Raw genomic sequence first — 24,749 nt, 5'->3', positions numbered from 1 at the left:
TATTGTATTATTTTATTTCTCCAGGATAACGGAAAACACAACTAAAATCTACTTATAGAACTTGCGCAGATGAAACGCATTCCACGGCTTATCGAGAAACATTCCCATCTAAATCTCGGAGAAAATAAGATCCTTTGGTGGCGGGGCGATCTATGATGTATGGACCGTCCAGTTTTCTCCAAATTTACCGGAATCTATCAACCTCGTCTTTCGACAGAGTACCCAGTCATCTTTCTCAAATACTTTAAGTCGAACTTTCTTATCATATTTTCGTTTCATATCACTTTGATAACTTAATTAACCGCTGAAGACCAACATCTCTTTGTCTCATCTATCAAGGCTTTGGCTCGGAGCAAGTGTTTGATCATTCGACTCCAATTCCACGTTAGAAGTTCGCGGTGGTTGGTGTCATCAACTCAGAGGCAAAACCGCCTGCGCATCGTAAGCAAGATTAAACGGAGAAAATCCAGGTTGAATGCTTAGGTGTGGTTCGATAAGCCCACATAACCGCTAGGAAGTTCCTTAACCCAATTTCCTTTGGCCTGTTGAAGTCGCCGCTGAGCATTGCAAGAATGGATTTGTTAGTAGCTTCGGCTTGTCCATTAGCTTGAGGATGGTATGGTGCCGAAATTGTGATTAATCTTCAAGTCGTAACAAAATTGTCGAATTTCTTCAAAGATCAAATTGTTTGCCATTGTCGGAAGTCAATGATGTTGGAATACCGAAACGACAAACAATGTCTCGCCATAAGAATTTTTAACATCCGAAGCATGGATCCGGGCTAAGGGCATAGCTTCACCAATTTGGTAAAATAATCGGTTCGCGACGAGTAAGAAACGAACACTACCGGAGCTTTGAGGAAGAGGACCGACGATGTCAAGACCCCACTTTGCAAACGGCAAGGGCTCAAGATTGGATGAAGTTCCGTTCTTTGGAAGATTTCCATATTAGCATATTTTGACAAGGAACACACTTTCGCACAAACGCTTTTAGCATCCTTTTGCATGTACGCCACCAAGATCCTTGTGTCATTGCTCTATGAGCGAGACTTCGCCCCGAGTGGTTCCTACATAAGCCCTGAATGAATTTCCGCCAGGACGAGCAAAAAACCAAACTTTCTTTGAGACAACGGGCATAGGGTTAAGACTTGTGCCTTTGCGATAAAGTTGCAAATGAATCGCTCAAGTCGATATATGAGACAATATTTCCAAGCATCGCGTTTGACACGATCACTCACTTTATGATCGGGAGGCAAGATGTGATCATGTAAATATGTGATATAAGGAAGACGCCAATCATCTTCGTCACAAGGTGTAAGTGGAAAACTTAGCTCTATATCAGGAACCTCTGGAGCATTGTCAGCTTCATGATCGTCGTCGGTATGGACCGAGACATTATCATTGTGGTCATCTGATAGCATAAGTTGTGGATCAAGCGTTTTCTCTGCAATGATAGCTTGATCATCAAGATCACGCTTGCGCTTTCTAGTCAGCACAGGAGATATCAAATTGGCATGACGTGATTCCTCAGAAAATGTCTTGATGAAAAAACAACTCTGAGTGATGTACATATCGCGCACATCCTCGATGGACAGATCGATACTCGCTTCCTTTTGAAATTCAATGGTAATCTGGCGAGGCTTATCTGACTTAACTGCCGCGGATAAATAAGCAAGAGAATCCGCATGTCGCACGTCATGACGCGGACGCTGCACAATACTGATAGAATCAAAATTTCGAGCAATCCGATGAACTAAGTTCACATAAGCCGCCATTCTATCGTCCACGAAATGCGATAACGATCCACCAAACGGCTAGCGACTAACTAACTTAGAATCGTGGAATAATTGTAGTTTAGTCGCCCAAGTGAAGAGATCGCAAGCCGCAAATGACAACCTTTCAGACTCGGCCTCATTATTTGAAGCGTCAAAACCCAAACGCGACCGACTTCTCAATTTTTCTCCATTCGGTTTGCAAGATTACACACCCAATACCGAGCCATACTTATTATGCGAACCATCAGTGTAAACAATCCAACAATCAGCAGATACATCTGATAAGTTTGGCAAATCATCGCCCCCAAGAGGTAATGGCGTGTTGTCGATGACATTTTCTTCGTCTAGTGTCGCGCCGACATAAGAATATCCTCAATTGAAAATCAGCCATTAGCTTAAGCCAAAGCTTGTCCTTTCTCACCGGCGAAGTTTCAAACACAATGCTATAAGCGTTAAGGTAACTTTCCCATTCTGCGAGGCGACTTGATTCCTGAGCATTGCGAAAAAGCTTTCGCAATGGATATTCGGTATAAACTTTGACGACTCGTCCCTGGAAATAAGGCTTAAGACGTCGGGCAAGCATGAACCAAGGCCAATGCAATTTTCTCCACTCGAGAATATCTTGTTTCAGCGGTTGTAAGAGTCTTGCTAACAAAGAATATAGGACGACCATCGCCACCGTTGACAAATAAGAGGCGGCACTTACGGCATGATGATCGATGGCGGCTAAATCTGATTTATAGTCATGCCCGCCGTTCTTTGGGTAAGAACTGGAGGTTGGACTAAGTATGCTTTCAAATGACGAAATGCAAGTTCACATCCTCCGTCCAAATTGCCTTCGTCTTTCAATGTTTGGAAAAAGGACGGCATCGATCGTAATACCGAGAGATAAAGCGATTTAGGCAGCCAAGCGCCCCGTAAGTCGTTGAATTTCTTTTTTTGACGCCGGAGAAGGCATTTCAAGGGGGTACTCGAATCCGATCCAGATTTGCTTCAATTTCCGCCTAGTCATCATGTATCCTAAGAATTTACGGATGATAAACCGAAAGAACACTTAGCCGGATTCAAACGCATGTTGACATTGGAGAGTTCGTCGAAAACAAATTTTGCAAATCGAGAAGATGATCGGGTGCTTCGTAGATTTGACAACCATGTCGCCGATGTATGCTTCGGACCGCCTTTCCAAGTAGGAGAAAAAAATAGTGTTGACCCGCCTTTGATATGTGGCTCCGCCGTTTTTTAGACCGAAAGGCATTACCTCACTACACCATAACGAGGGGCTATTTGCAACGCAAAAAGCGTTGCTAATAATTTTGCAACGCTTTTAAGCGTTGCAAATATGGCGTCGGTAAAGTGTTGGAAATATTTGCAACGCTTTAAAAGCGTTGCAAATAAAATTTTTAACGCTTTAAAAAGCGTTGCAAAACGAAATTCAAAGCGTTGCAAACAGAAATTTCCAACGCTTAAAAAGCGTTGCAAACAAAAATTCAAAGCGTTGCAAACAGAAATTCAAAGCGTTGCAAACAGAAATTTCCAACGCTTAAAAAGCGTTGCAAACAGAAATTTCACAAACGCTTTTTTAAGTGTTGGTAATTTGTTAAAATTTTACCAACGCTTTTAACCGTTGCAAAGTTGTTAGTTAATTTTAAAAAAAATAATTTAAAATTCGTTTGTAACGGTTATAAAGCGTTGCAAATTTGTTAGTTAATTAAAAAAAATAATTTAAAATTCGTTTGTAACGGTTATGAACCGTTGCTGATGGGTTGCTAATAAAAAATAAAAAATTTCTTATTTTTGTAGCGAGACCAGCTAAACCAATTTGGTGGTATAACACATTAATATCAGTTCCCTAGGAGTAATAAAGTTTTGTGATCAAACTGCTATCACAACGCCTATTTCCACTTACAGTTCAAATCAAATTCATCACAACATCATCACTACAACAGTATACACAAAGCTATATACCCTGAACCACCAAATAACCCCAAATAATAAGATCTCATACAGACATACCACTTGACAACAAAATCTGAGAAAAACAAAACACATTCAAAAATAAACAAAATCCAAACCTGCTGTGCTTGAACATATTCATCAAATCCATCCAAAGTGCAATCATGATCAAATTCACTTTTCGTAAACACAACATTATTATCATCCCACTCTTCCTCAATCAAAGGCGCACCATAATGCTCCCCATTCTTCGCCCTCGGGTCCCACTTTTCCTAAACACCCTACACAAAGACAAATGCATCCTTCCCCAATCGCAAATTTCAAGAACTAGATGGTTATAATCTTACATTGCACAAATATGACAAAGCTAAAGAAAATATTAAGCCAAACCGTAAAACTATCTAATGAAGCCAAATTTATTTATCGAAAAAAAAAGATGAATCCAAAATTTGAGAAACAAATATAAGGAAAGACCAACATAATAGGTATAGAACTGAGATACATCTCAACGACTAATCCAATAAATTATTTCTTTGAAAAGGAATACACTTAAATAAACATATGGAATTCACGTCAAGTTTGATATATAATTGGTGATGGTTTTCGTGTTCATTCAAGGACTGAAAGAATATCAACCAATTTGCATTCTATTGAACTACATTTCATTAATTAATCAAAACGCAGCAATACATAAACAATCACAACAAGAAGCCCAACAATGAAAACAATAAAGATGGTTTACCTTATTGTACAAAATAACTCCTGATGAAAGCAATATGTAGACTAGTAAGTACAAATACGTTAACAATAGTGGTTTCCCAATCATTGTGTCCCTAGTTTAGTGAATAACTTCTCCACTTGAAACTGGACATTAAGATTCCAGTAATCTATCTGAATCCTGTATCAAAGTACATCAGCTCAACCAATGACCCTTCCAGTTTACTAGTCGATTGTACCAAGCATTTATAGTAACATGTTAACCTGAAAAAACAATATATATATACTAGAACATAAGTACCAAGGTAACAAAAAAAATGATGGATCATATTCAACACTTAAAGTACAGATCTTGAAACAAAAGAAACAATAATAATATTACATTCTATATATATATATATATATATATATATATATATATATATATATATTTCCACATCACATTATAGATGAAACAACAGGTATAGTTCAGTGTAGAAAACCTCATCATGCCGTCATCGTTGTTTTGGTTTGAGGTTGCTCTAGCTCGGAACTCTCCAGAATCCCTAAAACGTTCACGAGAGAGAGAGAGAGAGCAGGTATACAATCTTGTGTTAGGCACAGAGAACAATACTAGCAGAATACCATTTTGTGAAGGTGAAGTGGGGCTCAGTCCATCCCGGCGGAAACTTTTGTTTTGGCAAATAATGGACGGTGATATCTCGGTGTTATTACATCATGCAGTCCACCTCTGTGCACCTCTGCGACCTGCACATGACCCCAGAACCAATGTAAGAACAGCATACATATTTCTCTCCACCATGCCCCTACTCCTTTTTTGGGTGTTAATAGGAAACAGACAGCAGAAAAATTATACAGTACACTATTATTAACACTGAAGAGAAGTCTGAAAAATTTATTGGAAAATTTAAGCTGAAAAATTCAAGTATTGCACGGGAAAGGGACTCACCAAACAGAGAAGTCTGAGCTCCAAAGTGAGATGGAGTCGTTCCTAAAGGACTGCTACTTTGGCCAAAGGCAGTAGTGAAAGTAAAACCCAAAATTTCAAATTTCTTCCACGGTATGTAACTTATGAAATGCCGGTTCTTGAGCACTGAACTCAGTCAGTCAGTCGCTGTATTAGATCATCAAGCTTCTGCTGCATGCTTAGTAACACTTGGTCCTGATTTCGAAGTGGCAAAAACAAAAAAGTGTTACCAAAGAAACACTTTCAAGGGGAAAAGGAGTTGAGCAGGAACTGTCACAAAACTCTACAAAAGAAATATGGTCTCTAAATGCAAGGAAATCCCCCCTCCCCTCATAAAACTATGAAAAAAAAATCAAACTAATACAACGAGACACATTTTTGTAAGTGCTCGAATGCAGCCATAATTACTTACGGAAATCACAGAAATTATTATCAAGGGTTTCCAAAAGCACCAATATGAACAAACTTAAAAAAACTCCCTTCCCCCTTTCTTGTAAGCCGAATCTAAAATCCATAATAGACCCCCCAACATAAACAATCATCTCTAAAGATCAAAATTCCAAATCTCAAACATATAAACGGAAACCCCAATTTGAACTACCAATAAACTAAAAAATATATATACAAACAGAAACCCCAATAAACTCTTCTTTTAAAAAAAAAAAAAAACACCTCATTGACTCTAGTCTTACCCTTAGATCAACAGCTCTTGTAAGACACCAACTCTGCTTATATTTCCTCAACTCATTTCGGTCACAATCATGATAGTAGCAACAATAAGAACACAATGAATGGGACTAAAGAGATACCAAGCTATAATTTCATCTTTATTCATCATATTTGTTGAAATTATAATTCAAAAAAAGAGAATTAAAACACTTGCTTCTGAATTAAGATCGCCTTAAGGATGCTTTTAGACATAAAACAAAAACATATCTTATTCAAAAGCAGAACTTGCCAATTCCATACAAAGCTAATGGTGTTTTTGTTTCAAAATATGGGAGAGTAGCTCCTGCTGCCACCCCATTGTTCGACAAAAGCATCAATCGTATCTCCATCAACTGTTACCACAACCGAAAAAAAGAGAAAAAAGAAAAATCAATTAGAAGCTTTAGAACACTCGTGTTGTAATTAAATAAAATTTGAGACAAAAGATAATAAGGAGACATATGTAAAGAGATGTACGTCATCAGTATACTGGTGTCCCCGAAGTCGTTTACCATCAATCATGAAGCGCAATGAGTTGACTTCTACTGACCGTTCCTTACAGTACGCATCCATGAGCTTCTGCAGCGGAACATTACTCTTGATCGTAAAGGACACTTCAGTCTGATCCTATAGACAATCACAACATTGTCCAAATATTCAGCCAAGATTCAAGACTCTTTTACCACATCTACCAAAGTTTAGAAATGTATGGAATGTTTCTTTCTTTTCCTTTCCACACATGTCCACAGAGGAAGATTGCCTCTTAGAAATATCAACAGTTGTTCCTCCTACCACAAAATTCAAAACAAATATAGATGCCGAATGAACAAAAAATGGAACTAACCATAGTAACCATAGGGCGTTTGGCAGAGTGCCAGTTTATTAAATCCAATAAAATTGATAGTACACTTATTATACTCATTAGTGCAACAAAAGCAGCCTATCACTTAACTAAACTAACCATAGGGTGGGTAGGGGCAGCTAAGGTGAATTTGAATGTAATCTACTTGAGAATAATGCATAGTTCAGAAACCCTCTGCTCCCGGAAAACAAGATTAAACACCTACTATAGCCCAATAAAGTTGAATTCCTAGAATACAAAAAAGGCAGCTCATAGTCTCATACAACATTAAAACAATAATGGCCTTATCACTAAAAGACATACTTGCAGTAAACTGAAGATGACTGTAAGAGTAAAAAGGCTGCTCATACATCGAAAAAAGAAAGCATTCTAATCACAATGGACGACATATTTCATATTACTGTCGAAGTTCAAACACTTAATGTATACTCAAAAGGATGCTTACACTAATCAGTTAGTAGAGTAACTGCCATTTCTGTATGCAGGGTAAAAACATAAACACTAGCGCTTCTTACAAAATGCTGCTTCAAGGAATGACATACCAAATGATTATTGATAAACAGGCCAACAGTATATATATGAATGATGGTAATGGGTAACAACTCAAGTTCATACAAAGCAGAGCTACGAGACAGCCATCAATTTACAGTAAAGGTCACAAAATCAAACATATAACAGCCATGTTACAAGTATGAACAACAACACACTTCACACACATGATTTACAGATAATATTACATAAACAGAACATACATATTATTAAAAACAGATCCTGAACCTGAAGGAATTGCTGATGACACTGATCCACCAGCTAAAGTACGCGCTGGCGTGTTAACAGGAACAGCGGGAGCAGGATTTCCAGCCGTTGTGGAAGACACTGATGTACTCAGTACATCATTCTTAAGAGTTGGGGTTCTTGGAGGAATCTCTGAATTACTATCCTGTGAATCTGCTTCTTCCACTTGTTCTGGAGTTGAATTACCCTGTTAAACAACAAACAGTGATGTTGTCTATAACAGAAGAGAATAAAATCAATAAATAAACTGATCTAGAACTGAAGGAGTATATACCTTTGTTTGAATCGGTGAAGCTGCAATAGTGTTTTACTAGTATAAGTATTACTTCATTTTTAATAGGTGCAAAACTACCATTAAGAATATCATAAATATTACTCAAGGTAAATGGAGGTGTTATCAAGGCATGTAAATGGAACTTAGGCATGAATAAGACCAAGACCCCTTAGCCCAATCATCATTGGCTCCACGTCTCGAAAAAGCACCCACAGCCATTCCCCTTTCAAGATGCTAAGGAAGGAAGTGGCACGCTATATTAAAACACAAACTAACTGAAAAAAATTGTAGAGAGAAACAAAATATGCAGCCAGAATTAAGTAAACCCCCTAGAATGAATTTCATTTGCTAATCAACAACAGTCGTTCATTTCAGAGCTACAAGAGAACCATCTTTTACATTTGAAATCATGCCCACATGTTTCTCAGACGACACTCGAGGCCCTTACAGAAACTTCTAAGGCGGTGAATGAATGAAATGGTCCAAGTGTTGACACAAAAAACTACCTTGGATTTTCACATTACTATTGAATTTTCATAGGGTCATTTACATCAGTACCATAGAACTAGTACAGTATCCCACGCGGAGATGGAATTTATGTGCACATTAATATAGTAAAGATTCCATCAATCAGTCCTGAAGCAACCACAACCATCACTACTCACATGGGGGAGAAAATATGAGCAAGCAATACAAACAAAATCAATTAGATGTTGAAATTCGGCACCCCCTTTTGCTACATGTTAAAATCTGTCAAACAGAGTGAACTTCTTAAAATTCATCCAAAAATTTTTTGAGCAAGAAACCCACCTACACGGCTACACCAACCATTCTCACAAGTTAAAGGACTATCAACATCTCACAAAATGTCAAAACTAAGGGAGAGAGAGGAAACCAACAGTTTACTTGGATAAAGATGGACATACAAACCTAACGTCTGTTGCAAAAGTGAAATCATTGATAATGTTTGCAAAAGTGAAATCATTGATAATGTGACAAACAGGTAAAAAGAACAGTGCAAGCCAGAGATTCTTTTTACTAAAAGTAGAAAGAAAAACCCAACCCAAAAACAACTCATCATCACAAATAGTAAGAGGTATAGACGTATGGCAATGTAAGAGAGCACCTCTTCTTCGAGCAAATTGCAAATCATTTGTCATTTGCATCTGCCGCATCCAGCAACACCTTCACCAAAGCCTTTACACTGACAATAGTAGGAGTGGTTGTCAATAAATTTAAAAAGCTTCACAGCACACACCATCTCCAAGAAATCCATTTAGAAATCACTGTTTTTTCACACTGCAAATTAAGATACACAGGCATTTTCTAGTCTACATCAAGAAGAAAGGCCCTTGAAAATCGTATCCGTGGGAGCTCTCCAGGACCTCCAAACCAAATTATATATCAACTGGTGAAGGTCTGCTGTCCACAATTGGAGAGATAGATGCTGTGGGTTCTGGTTAAATGTAAACACAATATTCCGTTACAAATTGATAAATAATAATCAACTTCTCTAAGGACTTTTTCAGTAAGAAGTCCAACTCTTTGACACTAACGTTTCAGTCATTTGAACCAATAGGCGAGGAAAAAGTTCACAAATTTCCATTATTCCACACCAAATACTTATTGAACAATCACATTTGACTTGCATGGTATCCCTACAAATGTAAAATTCTCTTGGTAAGAATCGGACTTGATATGTGGATCCCTACCAAAGAAGACGCATAAACAGTCCACGCTTTGTAGCCATTTTAAAATTCCAAAGTTGTCTCTGTGTTCTTGCCTTCTTTGTTGGGAGTTTGGTAGCAATACGATTTACCGTCCTAAAAAAACAACCCCAGTTGGCCAGTTCTAATTCAACTTCTATTGGGAAACTTTGGAAAATCTGCAGGAATAACATGCACAAATTTTTCTACATATATAATTTCTATCCATACAGATACTATTTATGTAATTAAAAGTACATACTAAAAGTAAATCAAATGATTGATATCAACGGAAAACAAGTTTATCAAAAAGCTAATTTTATGGAAGATTACTAGACGCCTCTAAGCAACTCTCACAAGAGCTGTTTCTTAGCAAGCATACTAAATATGGAAGATTAACCAAAAACCAAAACCCACTTCTTTGTCTGAAAAAAAAACCCATAAAAAAAGGATAAAATGCTTGGATTTCCCAAAGCAACACAATTTAGATGTATATGACCGTGATATATTTGCCTTTCTAGCACTCTTAATAAGAAATACATGTGAGAGATGTTTCCATTTCTGTGTTAGGAGAGGAAATCGACCACAGGTTCATAAAGATCAAGCATTTAGATTCTGGCAAACAATGACTCTTCCCCTTAAAATACTATAAATAATAGATAAAATGTAGTTGTGGAATTCGATCAAACAATGATTTCAATCAAACTACAACATTAGAAGGTTGGAAACTTCAAACAACAACAAGTTTGCAAAACAAACACAACACACAAAACAAGTACGAATATGCAGGAATAACAACTACAAAACCTCAGCACGGTCAAGGGGATTCTAACCTTGAAAGCAAGGGCCTCCCTCTTTGAATCCTAAATTTCTTAAATCTAAAAAACAACATTAGAAGAGTTGCACTAGATTACCCAACTAAAACTCAAAGTATCTCCCTTTGGAAATGAATCCAGAATGTCCATTATTCCACACCAAATACTTACTTAACAGTCACATTTAACTTGGCAAAGCTTTTCCTACCAAAGAAGACGTGGACTCCAAGACGTTTTGCAGCCATTTTAAAAGTCCAAAGTGGTCTATGTATTGTTACCTTCTTTTGTAGGGACTCTGGTGGTTTTGAGAGAATTGATTGAATGGCGGGTGTGTCACTTCAATGCGGAGACTGTGGGGTCCTATTAAAATCAGTAGAAGAAGCACAAGAACTCACTTCCCATTCCAATTTTACTGAATCTGAAAATTAGGTTTTGAGGAGTGCGAAAATAATGCGGCGGTGAGAGAGGGAGAGAGAGAGAAAAAAAGTTATGTTTTATATTTCGATTTTTTTCGTTTATCTCTGTTCGCGAAATTTTTAAGTTTGTAACACTTCTCCAACGCTTTTAAGCGTTAAGAATTAATTAGGAATTCACCCAAATAAAGCAACGCTTTATTAACATTGCCAAATAAAGCGCTGAAACTTACTAACGCTTAAATAAGCGTTGCAAATCAAAAAGGTCGTGTGTTGCAAATATCCTATTATGGTGTAGTGCCCGGTAGAAATGAAAATGCCTGCGTAATGAATGAATGGTGAATTCTTGGTCCTCAATGAATAACTAATCGATGATAGCGGAATAAGCATCCAAAAAGACAAACGCGAAAACCGGATGTTGCATCGACCATTTTCGGATATATGAGGCAATGGATATGGATGAACCGGACAAGCCTTATTGAGATTTGTGAAATCGATACAAACCGCGTATTTTTGTTTTTTTTTAGGCACTGCGACAACATTTGACATCCATGTTGGATAAGTCACGTGCCTTATAAAGTTAACGGACACAAGAGACGGTCGATTTCGTCTTTCACTTTCATCTTTCTATCGGGGGCCATCCTTTGGAGCTTTTGTCGAACTGGTTTTGCATTAGGATCAATGTCGAAGTTTATGACAAGCCACCGAAGGATCTATACCGTGCATTTGCTCTATTCGCCAAGCAAACACATGATTATTCTTCCGCAATAACAAAATAAGCTCTTGTCTCTCCTTTTCCTCGGAAGTTAAATTTGAAATAAAAGTAGTCTCTTCGGGGAGTTGGCCAATTTGAACTTCTAAAAGTGGATCGATCGTCGGGGGTCCTTCAACATTTCTATTGGCAGAGTAAACCGGAAGGTCCCGGATGTTTGAATTGCTATTTGTGGCGTTGGAACTCGAGAATAGTTCGTCAACAACTTCGGACTTCTTATAATCATCGAGAACATTGTCGTGGCAAATTAGAGATGCGGTTGATCGCCGCGACCTTTCTGGACTCTTTTATTGAATGGGAACTTGATGGCTTGATGATATGTTGAGACGGCGGCTTCCATATAATGAATCCAATCTCGACCAAGGATGACATTGTAAGGGGATTTACAATCCATCAATAAGAAATCAATATTGACTTCCTTTTGCATAAGAGTGACCGGAGAGACACCTTTCCAACGCAATGAGTAGCGGTACCATCAAAACCAACGATAGCGCATTTTTGAGGGGGTGACCAAGTTATCAATAAAAGGAATCTGCGCGATAACACCGGAAAACATGACGCTTATTTGAACTACCGTTGTCGATCATTATCGTTGTACACGATAGCATACCGATATATCGCCAGATTATCACGATGGCATCATAATGAGGAACATGCACGCCCATTAGATCTTGGTCGATTGAAACATAATGGTTCATCTTCAATAGTCTCGATGCGAAAACCTTCCACGAAATTGATCCCGTTAACCGTACAAATTAGACGGATATTTGACTTTAGAAGACGATTGGCGGTTTTTATTTGAGTATTGGACAATGAATCAATGATGGCATGTCCAACCTTAATGGCGTTGTGATCGATTGATAGTTAAAGCTTGAGTTGTTACTTTTCTTCGCACATATTGATCAAGTTTCCCATTACGCACAAGCTTTTCAATTCTTCCCCGAAAAGACCGACAATTCTCCGTCTCATGACCATAATCATTATGAAATTTGCACCATAATGATTTATCACGAAGTTGATTTAGTGTCGTCGCGCAAAGGAAACTTGGCGGAGTGAAAGCGGACTCTTATCCTTGATTTTGTCGTAAACTACGCGATATTTGGTATTAAGCCGGAGTTAATTCAAAATCAAGTAAAAGGCTTTCGATCTGCGCCGTGGAGTCTCTTCTTTATATCTGGAGGCTTCGACCGGGTTACTTTGTTGATCAAAAAGTCGGATTCTTCGCATTTTATTTCACGATCATTGAAATCCTTTCCTTTATTATCTTTGTCACGAGAAGTTCGAGCGGTACCCGTGTCGTCTTCAACATTGATAAATTGTTGAACTTCGGTATAACGACGCCGGGAAGATGGAATATCGAACAAGAGAGTTGTATAACCCATCTTTATCAAACAAGATAGCTTCTTTAAAAGCGTAAACCACCATTAGATCGGATTGCTCGAAATCTCACCGCAGCTTTGGCGGAAACGCTAGCGATAAAACTACGGAGAGTTTCCTCACGTTGTTGCTTGATGTTGAAAAGAACTTCGGACTCCATTTGACGTTTGAGATTATGATGAAAACGCCTTTGAAAACTTTTTCGTTAAGTCCTTGAATCGACGAATAGAGCGGAGGTAATTCGCTAAACCATACCAACGCTTCCCCTTTTTAATGTAGAAGGGAAAAGTTTGCATTTTAAAGCCGTCATCACCTCCGATAAAAACCGGTTTGTTTGTGAAATTAATCACATGAAGCATAGGGCAACCCTCGACATCATCATATTGATCAAACTCGGTTGTTTAAAGTCTTTGTTATGAGTAGCCCTTTGGGCGAGAGAAAATTTGTCCAAAATACCATCTTCAACCGCCAGATTTTCTAGTGTCGATTCAAAAGGATCATTTGTCGGTAAGAGCTTTTTAATCATTTTCTCGACACGTTGAGGAGTCATCGATCCAGATATGTTTGATCGTGATCATAGTCACGATGGCGCTATGGAGCGAACAGAACGAGAAGAAAACGAAACGAAGATTCATCGTTTCCGTGTCGAGATGATTGTGGATGATCGTTGGGCTTTTCGAAGACGATAATGTTGAATGATAAGAACGAGCGTTCTTTGAAGTGTTTCACCATACCGATGGTTACGATCATGAGTCGACCATTATTACGTTTCGCCATTTGAATTCCGGGACTTGCCTAAAATTTGTAGGATCGTGGGGTGCGGTCGGACGATTATTAGCAAGATTACCTTACCGAGAATGTGACCAAGTGGGTGGAGATTTCTACGGAGGTCGGGAATTCGTAGCCCATTACTCTTAACTTCGTTGATGGGTGCATTTGCGAATATCGCGAATCTCATCCTCACCACTTAAACGATCCACACACTATTATTATTGGCGTGTGTGGCGTGGACGGTGTGGTGTGATGATACAACATCATCTACGAGTGGGCTGGCCGTTTAAGATGGCGCTGTAGTAATTATTCCGTTTTGCGGACGGTCTTTAACTTTTGAAGAAGTGCTTCTCGAGACATATGACTTACATTATCCGCGATCGGATCTTGGAGAATCGTCGAAAAGCAATAACCCTCACGTTGAATAATTTGGCGCATTGGTGGAACGCGGCGATTTGAAGGTATTATCTTTGTCGGCGCTTAAGTTGTCCTTGACCATCATGTTCGTGATGATCGTCAGTAATCACATCGGGACCTTGAGCTCTTCGAGTATGCGCCATAACTTTCGCAGAACGTGATCGAGGGTGTAGTATAAGAACCGCAGACGGCGCCAATTATGTTTCGACCAAATATGATCAAAACACTAAGTGATGACGAAAGAGGTGAATAACGTAGAAGAGTAGTGAGGAAAGTGATGGTGATCGGGGGAATGATGAGACTGTACCTTGCGGTTGCCTACGTATCCAAATTATCGATGGGATCAAGTCTCAAGAACGTAGTTCTGAATGAAAAATAGTTCGGTATTTATATAGGTAGAGTAGAGAGTCCTTGTAGCTCAAGTAATCTTGTAGCTTGAGTAATTATGATAGACTATAACTTTCAACTGATAATTATCTTTTTGATAAGAAATGAATCTGGACATAAATCAACGTACATTATTAGTGGCAAAGCCACGTGGCTAAGGTTCAACCTTTAGCCACATGAAGTTAATGGGCCTCATACATTGATCCATGATATGCGGGGGAATTGGGCTTTAGCCTTGTCGATTAAACGAATAAAGTGGAGACTCCTACCAATGGACGTTTGCCACGTAGGTGGGGGTCGAAACAGTGTCATCACTCAAATACTCACATGATATTAGGCTAGAATCTCACAGGATAAATGAAATACTGTAAGACATGTCTCCTTTACATGCCTAACTAGAGAGTAATATCATCATAGAAAATGAAATAATACCATTATCCTAAGTGTATAGTATACCCACCCCATGTACACATACATATAAACCCACCGCATCTACACATACATATATGAATATGTCATTTTCTCATAAGTAAGAGTGTAAGATACTGTACTTTGTGTGTTGGCAATATCAGATCTTATATATTATGTTATAATGTGTGGAGTGGCCTCGGATCTTATATGTTATATTATAATGCAAGGCTTCAAATGGCGATGTGGGTCTACATATATCTCAATAGACTATATTTTGAACCCGTGAATCGGTGTACGAGAAAAAATTGTATTAATATTAAAGTTCGAGTATTCCCTTGGCGCTCAAAACCCTAGGCATTACTTAAATTGCTAACCTGCATTCACTCTCGTCATGCAACCCTTGGTTCTTCACTTGCTTATTTGCCTTAGGGGAGAGACATGTTTTAGCAGGAGACGCTTTACATGTGGCCTGAATTGCATATGTACAACTTCTTCAGAAGAATCCCCCATAAAGATTCGTATCATCGGCAGATAGTAAATGGGAAATGCTTGTATTAAGGTCATGACTACGATTGAATGAACTCTATTCATATATGGAACAGCCTGGGATGAACTATTTACTTTCTTGTGGTTTATCGTTGAAATTGAGATTATTCGTCTAATGGATTGCTTTCGATATCTTCTTTTGCATTTGACCTGAGAAATGAGTTAAATTATCATTTAACGCCTTTTATCAATAGGTGTTTTTTCTATAATTTTGGGTAAGCATATTTTGCTTCTCATTCAGGCATTCAGCATAGTTCTTGACACCACCCTGTTTTCGCCTTGTAATTTTTGTAGGTCCTTTTAATTCTCTTCTTGCTTGCAATTTTCATTTCCATGCGCTTCTCGGCACAACTATGATATGGTGCATGACTTTAGTTATGTGTTTATTTGCAATACCGCTAGCTCTTGCAAAATCAGAATTTTCATTATCCAATCTGAATAAATTTCTCATCTATTACATTACATTACAATTACCATTGCTAACGTTGATCGTAAATTAGCTTGTTTTTAATATTTTAAATTTGGATTTACTACCAGCAGTCTATTTTTGTCATTGAAAAGCATTTATCTTAAATCCTTGTCTGTTGCAGTGGTGGTGCACTTGCAGTTGGTCTACCTCCAGCTTGGGTGGATGTATCTGAAGAAATAGCAGCAAACGTACAACGGGCACGAACTAAAATGGCAGAGTTAGGCAAGGCTTATGCCAAAGCTTTAATGCCTTCATTTGGAGATGGCAGAGAAGATTAACATATGATTGGCACCCTTACACACGAGGGAACTGATTTGTTGAGAAGGTCTGAAAAGAGATTACAGAAGCTTTCCGCAGCTGGGCCTTCTGAAGATTCAAATGTTCGAAAAAACGTACAGGTATTGTAGTGGTAGTAATTACAGTTATCCTTTTACGTATGTCATATATTGATTTATGTAGTTTTGATGTGAGTGATCTTATAATTCAAAAGTTAAAGCATTTTCAAATTCTTCAGTATAATTGAGACACATTATTGCTCCTCCCTTTGTATTCTTCTTTTCGTACAACTTTGTATTAGTGGACTGCCATAATTGAGAAAGTGATCTTAATAGCAGAACCTACAAATAAGTAAATAACACTGCATATGAAGTTTCCTCACCACTTTTGTAAATCGCTAACAATCTTAATCGTAATTAGTCTTAAACCTTTAAAAGAAACTTAGTTTATTATTTACTACCGGGTTTACCTGCCTAGACAGTCTGCATCTAATCTACATATAGTCATGATAATAGGTTGGCGTGTCTTCTGCACGTGTAAGGGACATGTCTAAGACACGTTTTTTTTTTAAATTTTTTTGCCCTTTATTAATCTGGAACGGTCTGTCTGTCGTTTTCAAATTCATCACTGTATTGATTTGAAAAGTCTACGATTTTTCCGTGAAGTTTATATTTTGATTTTCCCAATTCTGGAAAGCCATCAACTTATTTAGTGATAATAAATTAAGGAGGGACAGGGGTGGTGCGTGTAACTTACCATTTCACCATTTCAGAAATAGCACTCCAAATATGCTATGTTACACCCATACAACATTTACCCCAAATAATAACAAGTCCTTTAAAAAAAGTAGCCTTTTATCCCTATTCATCTAATGAAGTCCAATATTGAAGAAGAGCTTTTGTGTCACTAATAGACTGTACTAACAGTTTGCAGCTTCAGATGTCACTGTTTTTTTATTGCCTAATGGAATGAGAAATCACAAATGGACCGAAAAAACTTGTTCTCATTTCTCTAGGTCAAGCCATTTTGGATATTTTGATTGTGCTTGTAGGTTCTTCGGAGAAAAAGACGCTGCACAATTTTTTTCCTGCCTCATTTTCTTAAGAGAGAGATGTACACCCTCAGAGTTGCACCCACAACCCTTTGGTGACTGTTTCCTTTGGTACATAGATACCAACTATATCACAACCACATTGCACCCATTGAAACAATGATTTAGCGATTTGAATTGGTTTTCCTTTCCATCGATTTCGACCTTACTTGATCCCTCAGAGTTGCACCCACTACCCTTAGGTGACTGTTTTCTTTGGTACATAGATGCCAACTGTCGATAACAAATATTGTCAATACGATATTTCGGCGGTTATTATAGATATTTTGTATTACAATTGAAAGGTTGCAGGAAAGCGGGAAAAGGAAGGAAGAAGGAGAGGATGGACACATGTCAAGAGGGGATTGATCCAATCTATTCTAAAAGAACTATAAATAGATTAGCAAGAAAAAAATTGGTTCATTGGAAATCATTACAACAAAATGGAAAACTGAGAGTAAGAGAGAGAAAAAGAGAGAATACTGTAACCGATATTATTACTCAAGAACAAATATTATTTCAACTCGATTTCAATCAAGATCTTTCATCTTAGCAATTTATTATTGTTAATAGTGATAAATTTCTTAGAGCACTACATTGGCGCCGTCTGGGTTCAAAGACAAAGATCGCGACTGTGATTTCTCGTTGTCTTTTTCTTTGGTTGAATCCATTAATTGAAGTTTTTAGTTAGAAAGAGTAATCGAGAATGCCTCCAAAGCGTGCTCTGACAAATAAGGCAATGATGGTTAATGAGGAAAGCACTTCTCGGGGCTATATCTAAGAATGAGGAGAGAAGAACTCAAGATCCACTAGTAGGATGATAGAAGAAGCGAGAGGAGATACAAGAGAAAGAAGTGTCATTGAAAGATTTGTTGAGAAGGATGAATGATTTAGAAAAGCGTAATCGGATGTTAATGGTCGAGAATAAACTAATAAAAGGGAAGAGAAGGAGAAGCGTCTTTGAAGGCGTTAGGTATGAGAAGGGTAATGAAGAATCGAAGTTCGGGAACTCCAATAGTGCGAAAAAAGTTATTTAGAGGAGAGAAGAAGGAGTCATATTGGAGAAGTACAATCGGTGGGCAAGAACAACACCGTAGCAAGAGAAGAAGAAGGAAAAATACTAGTTACAAAGAAAATGGTGCAAGAAATGATGTCGGCGGTTAGGAGATCGGTTGTTAGATAAAGTATCGGATCGATAAGGAAGCTAGCAGATGATGTCGGTATAAATCCATTAAATAAAAAGAGATAGAGAGGGCTTCGTTACCTCAAGTTTAAGAATCCAAAATTAAGCCAATATGGAAGGAGCTACGGATCCAATGGACCATCTTTTTAGTTACCGACATGGAGTTCTCAATATATCGAGGTACAGAATATTGGGATATTGTACTATGTCGATCTTTTTTTCAAGCTTTAAAGGGCAAAGCTTTAAAGTGGTTCTATACAATTCGGAGGGTCAATCTCAAGCTTTTAGAAAATGAAGAAAGGTTCATAACTAATTACGGTCACCAGAGGGTGAAACCTAAGCAGGTGTCGGCTTTGTTTCAGTTAAAGCAAGCAAAGAAAGAATCTATGAAGGATTTCTTAACAAGGTTTAAGGCTGAGACACAGTTGGTGGAAAGGTTAGATGATGAATCGGAAATGACGGCTGTCATAGCGTTTCAAGCAGGATTAATGCCAGGATCTTTTATGCATAAGTATTTACTAAGGAAATAGGTTAAAACATTGCAAGAGTTGTATGACAAGGTCGATAGAGATATATTAGTAGAAGAGGGGTTGAGAACTGCCAATGTGCAGGCAGTTTTACAAGTAACCGATGCGGGGAAAAAAGAAAAGGATAATAAGGATCGCCATGAAGGACAAGATTCCTCGAGATCAAAGAATAAGAGACATCAGGACAATTACTCTAATCGAGATAATCAGCCACAGCAGAGACGAAAATATGATAAGACTTTGAGAGAGGAACTAGATCCTAGTAACTTTATAGCTCTGAATTCTACCCCAGAAGATATTTTGCGAAGAATAGAAAAGGAAGATTTTGTTGTGTGGCCAAAATACATTCTAAGAGAAATAAAGGGGAAGTCGTATTGTTAGTTTCACAAGGTCGAGAACCATGAGACAAATAGATGCCTCCAGTTAGTAAAGGAAATAGACAGGCTAATGAAAGATGGAAAAGTTGAGAGAGTTTCGGGCAAATATCAGGCCAGCAGAGACGGCAATGATACGAAAGAAACCTTTAGGGGTAATAAACATGATTTATCGGGGGGAAATTCCTCAGAAAAAGATTGTTCGAGATAAGATAAGGAAGATTTCAACGGTCAAAGAAGTGCTCGAGGTCAATATCGAGCCAGTACCAGTGAGCTAGCAACTGATATTGGCTAGTGTTCCAGGGGCAATCATGTTCGTACCGGAAGATTTTTCCAAGGTAATGTTACCACATGATAATGCTTTGCTAATCACTTTGCGTATTTCGGGTTATGATGTACAGAAGATATTAGTGGACTGTGGTAGTTCAGTTAATATTCTATTTTGGAAGGCATTTAGCGGAATTGGTTTCGATGAGTCACATTTAAAGCCCCCGAAGTTCAGTTTGTATGGGTTTAATGGAACGTGTACCAGACCAGCGGGAGAGATAAAATTGCCAGTAAGAGCGGGGCCTCAAACGGCGATGACAAAATTTGTGGTCATCAAGCACCAGTCTGATCATAATGCTATATTAGGAAGGAAATGGATACATAAAATGTGTGCTGTTCCTAGTACATTTTATCAAGTTTTAAGATTCCCAACCATATCTGGTTTACATGAGATTAGGGGTGATCAGTCAGAATAAGAAAAGTGTAATTTTGTTACAGTAAAGGGAATGATGAAGGGTAAAGCCCAAGATACTGGGGGCATCGTGGAAAACTCTACATAGCAGTTACAACAAACTTCACTGCCGACATCAATATGCAGATACAGAAGCAGGTAAAGTTCACTCAAGAGCTGAAACAACATGAGGAACAACCATGGGAAAGAAAAACAATAGAAGTAGTGGAAAGGATTAATATCGGGTTAGGAGAAAGTGAACGTCATACGTTCATTGGTACAGAAATAGAAAAAAATATAAGAAAGGAGTTGGTAGTCTTTTTAAAGGAGAATCAGAATGTTTTTGCATGGTCGATGTCGGATCTCACTGGTATCGATCAAGATATCTGTACGCACAAGTTAAATATGGAAGAAAACGCAACTCCAATACATCAAAAGCACAGAAAGGTGAGACCAATATACGAAGAAGCGGTGCAAGCAGAGATACAAAAGATGTTAGATAATAACATCATCAAAGAAGTCGAGCATTCTGAATGGGTAGCAAATATAGTGATTGTGCCCAAGAAAGGTGGTAGAGTTCGGATCTGTGTCGACTTTACTGATGTAAATAGAAAGTGTCCAAAGGACCATTATCCTATGCCTCGAATTGACGAGTTGGTAGACCGAACTGTTGGTTTCGAGTTGATTAGTTTTTGTGATGGTTATTTAGGATATTTTCAGATTCTAATGGTTGTACTAGATCAGTTAAAAACGACATTCGTAGTCAATGGAGGAATATACTATTTCATCAAAATGCCATTTGGTTTAAAAAGTGTTGGAGCCACGTACCAAAGATTAGTGGAGAAGATGTTCAAAAAACTCATCAAATGTATTGTCGAGGTCTATATCGATGACATGGTCATAAAGTCTATGAAAGCGGGAGATCATATAAAGGACCACCGATGCTTGTATCAGAGAATAATGAGAGAGTTTAATATGAAGCTTAATCCGGAAAAATGTACATTCGGTCACTTGGGCAGTTTTTTGGGTTATATCGTTCTTAAACGGGTATCGATGCTAATCGACCAAATCACGAAAGCACTTCAAAGAAATGCCATCACCAACAACCCGAAAGCAAATACAAAGGTTGGCCGGGAAGGATAGCAGCGCTAAATAGATTCATCTCCAGAACTTCTGATCGATGTAAGCCACTTTTTAAGTTGCTAAAAAAGAATGTCAAATTTTGTTGGAATGAAGAGTGTGAAAAAGCATTTTATGAATTAAAGAAATATCTCCAAGAAGTACCGACTCTAACAAAGCCAGAGGAGGGAGAAAGTTTGCTCCTTTATTTGGTTGTATCAGATTTCGCTATAAGTTCTGTCTTGGTGAAAGTTGAAGGTGGGTTGGAACGACCAGTGTATTTCAAAGTAAAACAATGTTCGAGGCTGAGACTCGATATACAATGCTAGAAAAATATGCTCTGGCGCTATTATTCTCATCTCAGAGGTTAAAACCATATTTTCAAGCACATTCAGTGATAGTGATGACGAATCTGCCGTTAAAGCAAATTCTGGCAAGGACAGCGAAGTCAGGAAGGATGTCTAAATGGTTTGTACTCATAAATGAATTTGGAGTCGACTATCGAAACCGTGTATCAGAAAAGAGTTAGATATTAGCTGATTTCCTGGCTGATTTTCCATCTAAGGATGCCAGTTGGGGCATGGAAGAAGAGGAATTTGCAATGCTGCAAGAGCCTGAAGATGTTATCGATGCAGATGATCCATGGGCTGGAACGAATGGTTGGAGACTATCTGTCGATGGATCCTCTGGAGGAAAAGGTTGTGACATCGGAGTGGTGTTGGTTACTCCTGAAAATCAAAGGCTTGAGACAGCAATAACATTGGGTTTTCATGCATCTAACAATGAGGCTGAATATGAAGCTTTAATAGCTGGGCTCGAGATGGCTAAGTCTCTCAATGTTAAAGAATTGTCGATTTTTAGTGATTTGATGCTCGTGGTCAGTCAGATCAATGGGGGATACTCAGCAAGATGTGAAAATATGGTGGATTATTTGAATTTTATAAAATCCAAATTGAAGTATTTCAGTAAAATAAGATTTCAGCATCTCAACAGAAATGGGAATAGGCATGCGGATGCCTTAGTATATGTGGCAGCGATGCTAGAAAACACGGAGGGTCGTACTCTGCATATCGGAGTGCAACAAAAGCCTAGCATCGACATCAACCAGCAAGAAGTCATGGAAATTGATACACTGGGGGCGTCATGGATGGAAGCATATATTTCATATCTAGCGGAGGGAAAAGTAGTGGAGAATAAAAATGAGGTTAGAAGAATTAAGTCGGGTGCCCAAAGATATGTATTGGTTGATAATGAGTTATATCGAAAGAATCCTGGAGGGCCACATTTGAAATGCATATCGTATGAGGAGGCGCAGCTAATCATTGCGGAGCTTCACGAAGGAGAGTGTGGAAACCATTCAACTAGTAGATCATTGGCAAATAAAATCACGAGACATGGATATTTCTGGCCTCAAATGCGAAGGGATTGCCTTCGATATGCAAAAAAGTGTGTAAAATGCCAAATTCATGGGAAAACCATACATGTTCCGGCTGAAGAGTTACATTGTGTTTCAAACCCATGGCCTTTTGCTCTATGGGGGATGGATATTGTAGGACCACTTACGCCAGGGAGAGGTAAAAGAAGGTTCATATTGGCAGTCACAGATTATTTTACGAAGTGGGTTGAAGCCATAACTCTACAGCATATCAAAGAAAAGGATGTCATAAATTTCCTTTTTGAATGAGTCATATGTCGATATGGATTGCCATATGCTATTATATCAAATAATGGGTCGCAGTTCGAAGGTGGAAAGGTGAAAGTTTTTTTGGAATCTTACAAGATTAAGCATTTCACATCGGCGCCATACTATGCTCAGGGGTAACGGGCAAGCAGAGGCAACAAATAAGACCATTATGGATAATATCAAGAAAAAACTAGAAGACAAAAAGGGTCTTTGGGTGGATGAGCTAAATAGCATTTTGTGGGCTTATAGAACAACACCTCGAATAGCCACGGGGGAGTCGCCTTTCACTTTGGCATATGGTATGGAGGCGGTAACGCCAGCTGAAATGGTGGTATCGACATCAAAAACAAAGATGATATAGAGCGGTCAGAATAATGAAAAAATGGCTTCAGAAGTGCTCAGTCTCAAGGAGACAAGGGATCAAGCAAGGGTAAAACTCGATTCCTATCATAGGCAGTTGAGAAAAGCTTTCAACAAGAAAGTTAGAGAAAGGCATTTTCAGGAGGGTAACTTGGTATTGAAAGAGGTCACTCAAGCAACTAAAGAAAAAGGGGCTGGCAAACTAGCGGCAAGCTGGGAGGGGCCTTATATCATTCACAAGGTTGGAGTAAATAAAGCTTATTACTTAAAAATGACTGAAGGTGTAATATTACCAAAGCCTCAAAATGTAAGCAATTTGAAAACATTTTACCAATAAAGGATATTTCAAGTATCATGATGTAATATTTGGCATCAAGGTTATACATTCAATAAAGATATTGTCATAATAAATATTTGTAGATATGGAGTTATATGATTGATTGCAGGTCAATAAAATCCTGTTCTTGGCAGAAATGTGAGTTCAGGTCAATAAAATCCTGGTGATCTGTAGATCCTCATCTCGATACCGAGTCAATAAAATCCTGTTCTTGGCAGAAATGCGAGTTCAGGTCAATAAAATCCTGGTGATCTGTAGATCCTCATCTTGATACCAGGTCAATAAAATCCTGTTCTTGGCAGAAATGTGAGTTCAGGTCAATAAAATCCTGGTGATCTGTAGATCCTCATCTCGATACCAGGTCAATAAAATCCTATTCTTGGCAGAAATGCGAGTTCAGGTCAATAAAATCCTGGTGATATGTAGATCCTTATCTCGATACCAGGTCAATAAAATCCTGTTCTTGGAAAAAATGTGAGTTCAGGTCAATAAAATCCTTGTGATCTGTATATCCTCATATTGATACCAGGTCAATAAAATCCTGTTCTTGGCATAAATGCGAGTTCAGGTCAATAAAATCCTGGTGATCTGGAGTTCCTCATCTCAATACCAGATCAATAAAATCCTGTTCTTGGCAGCAATGCGAGTTCAGGTCAATAAAATCTAAATTTAAGCATAAAGGCGAATGGAGGAGATATGGAATACATGGGGTTGATTGATCGACGCAGGAATACGGATGAAGTAAGGTATGTTTTTAGGAATAATATTTAAATATAATGTGGATGACGAGTGTCAAATATCGACATGCATTTATCTTTATGTCGAAAACAGAAGCAAATATTAGTAGTTAAGGAAGCTAATATCAGATATAGTGCGATAATATTTCATTAGAAAGAGAGCAAGGGTAGGCGAAGCAGCATATCAAAGGTTACAATAGAAGATAAAAT

The 24,749-nt window shown here is 38.2% G+C and overlaps 2 protein-coding genes across 19 annotated transcripts; one reads left to right on the top strand and one right to left on the bottom strand.

The window, feature by feature from the left end:
• Positions 1–4,469: 4,469 nt before the first annotated feature.
• Positions 4,470–11,051, bottom strand: LOC147503086 (uncharacterized). 18 transcript variants are annotated; one of them, XR_015221897.1, is made up of 9 exons: positions 10,850–11,051; positions 9,309–9,506; positions 9,177–9,235; positions 7,759–8,284; positions 6,597–6,746; positions 6,381–6,472; positions 5,394–5,606; positions 4,927–5,191; positions 4,470–4,708 (listed from the first exon to the last, which is right to left on the bottom strand). XR_015221897.1 is itself a non-coding variant. In XM_086607908.1 (5 exons), the coding sequence occupies exons 3-5, from the start codon at positions 9,201–9,203 to the stop codon at positions 6,777–6,779; spliced, it is 363 nt and encodes a 120-aa protein (XP_086464034.1). In that variant the 5' UTR covers positions 9,204–9,235; positions 9,309–9,506; positions 10,850–11,051; the 3' UTR covers positions 6,753–6,776. The 18 variants fall into 18 exon arrangements, 4 of the variants coding, with proteins under 4 accessions (XP_086464034.1, XP_086464033.1, XP_086464032.1 ...); XR_015221896.1 differs by lacking the exon at positions 9,309–9,506 and having other exon boundaries at positions 7,759–7,963; positions 8,051–8,284; positions 9,177–9,254; XR_015221895.1 differs by lacking the exon at positions 9,309–9,506 and having other exon boundaries at positions 9,177–9,254; positions 10,743–11,051.
• Positions 11,052–21,824: 10,773 nt separating this feature from the next.
• On the top strand, positions 21,825–23,105 carry LOC147503085 (uncharacterized). Its single transcript, XM_086604710.1, has 2 exons — positions 21,825–21,889; positions 21,995–23,105. Exons 1-2 carry the CDS (start codon positions 21,825–21,827, stop codon positions 23,103–23,105), a joined length of 1,176 nt encoding a protein of 391 aa, XP_086460836.1.
• Positions 23,106–24,749: the final 1,644 nt, after the last annotated feature.

This window comes from Coptis chinensis, chromosome 4, assembly GCF_015680905.1.
Source record: "Coptis chinensis isolate HL-2020 chromosome 4, ASM1568090v1, whole genome shotgun sequence".
In the NCBI taxonomy this organism is placed as follows: Eukaryota; Viridiplantae; Streptophyta; class Magnoliopsida; order Ranunculales; family Ranunculaceae; genus Coptis; species Coptis chinensis.
This window is presented reverse-complemented; position numbering and strand designations above follow the sequence as displayed.